The sequence below is a fragment of the Stigmatopora nigra genome, chromosome 13, assembly GCF_051989575.1.
Source record: "Stigmatopora nigra isolate UIUO_SnigA chromosome 13, RoL_Snig_1.1, whole genome shotgun sequence".
Lineage (NCBI taxonomy): Eukaryota > Metazoa > Chordata > Actinopteri > Syngnathiformes > Syngnathidae > Stigmatopora > Stigmatopora nigra.
Window position 1 is genome coordinate 1118022 of NC_135520.1, and position 6902 is coordinate 1124923.

A 6902-nucleotide genomic window follows, 5' to 3' on the forward strand; every position below is an offset into this window, starting at 1 on the left:
AGGTTTTCTTTTCAAGTTGCTCACATTTTATTTGTCAATGACAAGTTGGGATTTTTTTTTTCTGCTTGCTATATTATAGGTGCCAAGTTCCCGTTAAAGGAGACGACCAATTGGGTGGTAAAACAGTGACGACGGTAATAAGGCAGCGAGAAGTGAAAGGAGGGGACGTGCTTCAGACGACCAATCACACACAGACAAACTCAATCACCACTGACGAGGCGGGACGGCAAAAGCAAAACCCTTTCCTAGCTACTAACATTTTTAGCTCCTCTCATTAGTCCTGAACTTTGAAAAGTTTCTAGGCAACCCACAAAAATGTACCCCATCCCCCCCCTGGTGCCGAACCGACTATGAAAGACCCGATTCATTCCGTTTCCACATTATTTAGTGTTAATATCTACTCTAATTAAGCTCGCCGTGGCTAAAAAGTGATGTCCGGGCTAATGTTAGCTTTTTTAGGAAATGTACACAGTTTCTGTCAAAGGTTAATTGATGAAAACCCCCACTTTTTTTGTCCTTTGCAGCCCTGGTGAGCTACTTGAGGAAGGAGTCCAACTTGCGCTCAATGTTGGCAAAGGAATCGTCGCCCAAGTAGTCCATCTGCCCCGCCTCCCAGCGTTGTTTTCGCTCTTCGGATGACATGGGGCGAGGGTTCGGGGAGGCGTGGCTCGGAGGGTCGGCGGAGGGGGAGGACGTCGTCTCATCCTCGGGAATGTCCTGTAAGGTAAGATGGATTCAAAAATGGGATGATTTCATAAATAAAATTGGGCTGACTGAGCCAAAATGACTTGAAAATGCATAAAGAAAATACAGTGACCCGAAAAACGAACTATGGAAGAGGGAAAATCCAGAAGTATTAAAATTGCTCCAGAAAAATATTAACAGTTTGCCCTCTGCATAAAAGAAAACTGACGTAAACTAGCACAGAGCGTATAGTACTCAATAGTAAACAGTATTTGATACTGGTTGTGTTTATCATGTGATGAGTCAAGATTCAAAATTGTGGTTCTTACTGAATGGCACCGTATATGTACGCCTATTGAAGCCATATTTAATGGATTAGCTAATAACCGGTAAAACCAAAACGCAGAATGTCAATATACCTTTACATAGGGTTTCAGTAGTACAACTCAAAGTACAACTATACATTTTGCAATAGATAAGAGACGGACGGTGATGAAACTTTTTACGAGGATGTGACGAAAGACTGAAAACTACATGTGCACTATTCAACACATTTTGTACGCTTAGTCTCAATCACATCAGACCCATTTAACCGCCATTTTGTGTCAAGACTAGCTTGTTTTTGACGCTAACTCACTTGACAGACTGACAGACTTAAAGACGTCAACTCACTGGACTGCGTTCTTCCACACTGCCACTAGGAAAGTCCTCGTCGCCATTGGCCCGCCGCAGTAGCGGCATCACCGACTTGGCGTACAGTCGCCACCATCCCCGCAGATAATCCGGGTGCAGCCCGGGCTGGTGACCCTCGGGAAGGTCGACCATCTTGCCACTCTGGGTGTCGTAGTTGTAGCTCCACGGTTTATTCTTGCCCAGGAAGTGGACTACTTTTGCGTCACGGCCGTAGCTGTCCAAAAAAAACATGATTTAAAAATGTAAAAGTTATTTTTTTTTCTGCTCATCTTGACAAGGGTCATGGGGGTGCTGGAGCCAATCCCAGACAACTTTGGGGAGTAGTCAACCATGCCTAGGGAAAATTTTGAATGTTTAACCAGCCTATTGTTTATGTTTTTAGGTTCTGGGATTGGATTGAACCCAAAGAAAACCCATGCAAATGCGGGAAAAATATGGAAAATCACAGGAAGGTCCAAAAGCAACATTGATTGAACCGGAGATCTCAAAACTGTGAGTAAAATATTTCAATTTTTATAGATGTATTTTGCTTTGGTTAAAAAAGATATTTATGGTTTCATTAAAAAAATAATTAGAATTTTGAGTCATGTAGCCCACATTTGAACTATTAGTGGCCCCAAAAAATCGTCAAATACTTATTAATGCTTAAAATTGATTAGGGCAGGTTGCATTCTTGTAGAAAAAAAATGTAATAAAAACATTTAAAAAAAAAACACCTTTGACCTTTAGATATGCTTTTGAAAACTTAATGGTTGACTACAAGGGTAAAAATGGGGGTGTGTTGTGTGCGAGTGCGTACTGTTTGAAAGCAGGCAGATAAGAGTAGATGGCGATGCTGCTTAGGTTGTACAAAAAGGGGAGGTGCTTGGAAATATCCGCTGTTGCCCAAGTGTTGAAAAAACTGTTGAGGACACCTTGATCGCCACCTAAAAACACACAAAAATTCAGATTAGTCCCTAGTTGAGAATTGAGCGTAATGTTATGTTTTTTTTTTCTTAATTCCCGCTACGACTATATTTGGTCGCGAGCACGAGAGGTCATTTGGAATGAAGCCCGTCTTGGCAGTTCGTGTTATGAAAAGCGCTCAAGTGCCCTAATAAGACGTTGTTTGGTATTCGGACATTTTCTTTTAAAGATATCTGACTTTGGATTGGATAACTTTATTCATCCCGTATTCAGGATATTTCACGTTAGCAAAAGGGTGAGAATACAGACATTTTAGACATAAATAGATAGGTCGTAAGTATGTTCATAAATAAATAATTTGCTCGTACTTCAAAAATAAATAGATAAATAAAATGGCCGCTTTTTGCTTGGTCAGTTTTAATTTATTTGTTCGTTTGGTTTTGTCAGCCAAATTTCGACTTAGAATTGAGTAAAAATTTCTAGAATTGAGTTTTAATTTGCAGAATTGAGTGATAATTTGCAGAATTGAGTAAACTGGAGAAGCACTACCAATTTAAAAAAATCATTTTGAAGCTTACCGTCAAAACTTCCGTTCTCAGTGCAGAAGGTCAGCAGCTTCTCGTGCGTCTCCACAGACGGCCGGTAAACAAACACACCCGAATTAAAGCAATCGGGCCAACCGGGATCGGGCGCGGCCGATAGCTCCTCCCTCTCGAAAAGTTCGTCGATGTTGGACAGCGCCTACAAAGCAACAAAATGTCCGTCACAAGGAAAGCCTGGCCAAATTTGAACCTCTAAAATTCAAAATTTTTAATCACCATGGTGTCGGCGTCCATGAACACGCACTTGTCGTAGCGCGTTAGCGTCCAACAGTGTAGCTTGGTGAAGGTCACGCCCAAGTCGGGCCGTTGCATCAGCGCCAGTCGGGCCGAGTCGCCAGAGTCCAACACGTCCACCGGGGAAACCTCGTCGAAGATGGAGCGTAACGCCTGCCTGGGTTTGGAAGGAAGGGCGTGGGCAAAGGGGGGCGGGGCTTAAGAGTCGAGCGACGTCGTTACCCGCAAGTTTCCGTGACGTGAGGGCCCACCAGGACCACTAGTTTACGGGTGGTGCCGTGTTCTCGCAAAGAGCAGCCCAGGACCATGGCGCCTTTGGCGTAGCCGTCGGTGGTGGCCAACGTCACGAAAGCTTCTTCGCCTAGCAACAGAAAAATTAAATAGAAAATGGCGTTTGATTGGATGGAATGTTTTCATGTGGTGATGAGTGAACATAGAGAACATTTGGATGTTTCTTATGTCATTAAATTTTAAAAAATAGTTACATTTTGATATGTAGACATTAAAATGTGCAAAAAAATATTTACAAAATGTACACTTGTCAAGATTTTTTTGGCCAAGGTAGAGAAAAAAACGGAGTGTCAGTGAAGCAAGCACGGCCATTTCCACTTTCAACATTACCGCTTTTGAAATTGGGAAACGATCAATATGGACTAATGATTTGCCGTCAACATAACTTGCGTCCTCAGCAATAATTACAGTAATTCACTTATTTTTCAACTTGTAATGCAAAAATATAAATTGTAAAGAAAAACTAGAAAGGATGTAATGTCAACCTTTTCTTTTTGTTAGTAAACGGAGCAAACTTTCCAAGTTTTATTGCGCTAGATACCATCTCTCCAACCTGGCAACCCTGTTTCCACATAAAGTTAGTTACATCACAAGCCTGGCAACCAACTAATAGGCTCATCTTGCCCAGGGAAGAAATATTGTACCAAGAATTTCCTAATGACATTTTTTTTGTATGTTTTTGTCACCTGATTTTCCCAGGAAATGTATTAAGGGGAGAAAAAAAGTACTGGTATATTTTTGCATTTTATTTAGGGATCATCTCATTAAACCATATCCCGATTTCTGATTGATGACATCCCTAATATATCTATACTTGTTGACCCACAGACTAGTTATTTAGACATTCCACCCATACACATAACAGCAGGGAATTCTTAATAATTAATGTAAATTAATCGTTTGTTCATGGTGGGCTCGCCTTAAAAAAAATAAAAAAAATATTTAAGAGTAATAATTTTCCCATTTTTTTAAGTTTAACTTTGAAAATCCAAGCCGGACGCTAACCCACTGCGGAAACTACTAAATAAATAATAAAAACAATCGCAGCTGCTCTAATGTCACGCTTTTAGTTACACGTCAAACCACTACGGCTGCAATTAAGTTAATTCTAGTGTCAATGTGTTGAAGAAATATGAGCGACATTTAATTTTGCAGAGTTATCGTGCAATCGATCGGTGACTCGATCGGATCGGACTCGGAATCTTACCGGACATAGTGAGGCTCCGACGGGGCGTTTGGATGCAGATGCACGGGGGTCGGAAAACACCACCGAGGACGCTCGTAGCTCGGTCAAAGAACACTTGCGCTCGATTCCAGCCCGAGAATTAAAAGGGCACTTTTTCCGGGTCAGGTGACAGATGACGTTTCGTTGTGACCACGCCCCCAACGCCCATAATTTAGTTTTAAAGCATCAATGAACATTTTTTTCGGAAAAATTACTATGTACATATGTATATATGTGTATATATGTGTGTATTTATATTTGTGTGTGGGGTTGGCATGTTTTCTAATGCCTATGTGGGTTTTCTCCGGGTACTCCGGTTTCCTCCTACATGCCAAAAACATGCATGCTAGGCTAACTGGATACTAAATTGTCCCTGGCAATGAGTGTGATTGGTTGTTTGTCTCTTAATTGATTTAAGGTGTCCCCCTGGGATATGCTCCAGCACCCCCCGCGACCCTTCTCCAGATCAACGCTTCAGAAAATGAATGGAAAAAAATCCACTTTCCTCTGAGGTAAATTCCCATCATTTATTAAAGCATGTTATTTACTAGTAGATCCAGTTTGGAATAAAAAAAGAAGAAGAACACACACATATAGCATCTCTCTCTTTCTCTTATTATTTTTCCCAACAAGCACAACGTTTAAAGATGATAAATAATGAAGTGTAATGACCGTATAGTTATGATAAGACCCACGCTGGCCGCCTGCGGCTGAGGCAGGACTTTTTATTCTTTTATTTATTTTGTCACTCCTTAACTTAACTTAAGAAGCGCCAAATTCCAACGTGTGTAGAACAAGTGGCTCGTCACGTTACGTCTTCTTCATTTTTTGCGCTCATTTATTGCCAAAAGTTCAAAGAGGAATGAACCGTCGCGTCATCCCAAAAATGTGCAATGCATTATGGGCCGTGACCCTTGGTTTAAATCAACAAGAAGGCGACACTGTCCACTAAAGGTTTCCACCTTAATATTTCCTCATTAAAGACAAAGACAAATGGCATCAACACCACACAAAATTGCCCATTTTTTTTCAAAATCCACATTTCCATCTTTTCACAGTTTCATACATGTCATATTCCCTCAAAAAGTGACCAAAAAATGTATCTTAATAAAATAACAAACACTTTATCAATAGAATTCAAGTAACTAATCGCTATTATCTCAAATAATAAACAATAACAATTAGTTACTCCGTTCCAAACCTTAAAATAATGTCAAAAAACAATTTGAAGGAATAATAATAATCAGCACCTTTTTGAATCAGCATTTTTCCCTCCTCGATCAATACATCAATACATCATATTCATAAATAATTAACCTTAATCCCTCCCATGAATTCCCCATGCTTTCTGACCTTTAATTCACAATCACAATACCGTCATACATTTTAATCATATACCTTAAATACATCTCATTTCCATAACCCGTGGTTTCATTTCCCGCACAGCGCCATTTTGGATTACACATTAAAAAACGCACATAATCATAAATAGCAGTAATTTAAATTCCATGAAAACACACAGACATACAGAGTGGTGCCCTTATTATTTTTCATTTAAAAAAAGACAATATTACTCATAAAAAATCATTGATAAAGTTCTCAAAACTTGTCAAATAAATAGTACTCCCATTAATATTCCTCTCATCTTCCACCAGGGTTATTCAGCATAAATTATGTCGTCAATAACTCTTAATACACCTGATATAAATACATAAATAATACAAGTGGATTGGATATTTGTTCCAAAATGAAATCAAAACATTATAATAGTCTTTCTTGATATCATTCCAAAGTATTCCAGCAGCTTCGTATTTGGCTGTAGTGTCTTCTTATGTCCACACAGTGGCACTGGTGAGTCAATGGCTTTTTTTGTTCCCCCTCCCACAAACAGAAGAGGCCACGCCCCAGATGGACAGATGTTTAAAGGGCGTGTTCACACCTGGGCTGTTTCTACCTGACAAGGTTGGTGGTCTTTACCTTTTAAGTTGGTGTAGCTAGTAATGCTTTCCTATTTTTTTGTGGGTAAGTGAATGCACCATGGTGTAAACCAGTTCTGAAATCAAACTATAACAGTCTTCCATAGCCACAGTGTAGTAGGTTAATTTTCATTTCTATTTATTGAACCATGTTACACCACCCAGACTATTTTGTCCAATAATTGAACCGTCTCCAAGTTTTTTGTCGAATCCTGGGACTCATTATTTTATTATTTTTTTGTCCGCCCCAACAAAAGCCAACGGTGAACCTGTCAGGTGTAAACACGCCCT

General features: G+C 39.9%; 1 protein-coding gene across 1 annotated transcript; it reads right to left on the bottom strand.

Moving 5' to 3' along the window:
• Window positions 1-3: 3 nt before the first annotated feature.
• LOC144206126 (glycogenin-1-like) lies at window positions 4-4773 on the bottom strand. Its single transcript, XM_077730898.1, has 7 exons — window positions 4618-4773; window positions 3342-3480; window positions 3102-3276; window positions 2862-3024; window positions 2177-2303; window positions 1357-1591; window positions 4-717 (listed from the first exon to the last, which is right to left on the bottom strand). Exons 1-7 carry the CDS (start codon window positions 4622-4624, stop codon window positions 535-537), a joined length of 1029 nt encoding a protein of 342 aa, XP_077587024.1. The 5' UTR covers window positions 4625-4773; the 3' UTR covers window positions 4-534.
• Between the last annotated feature and the right edge of the window lie 2129 nt (window positions 4774-6902).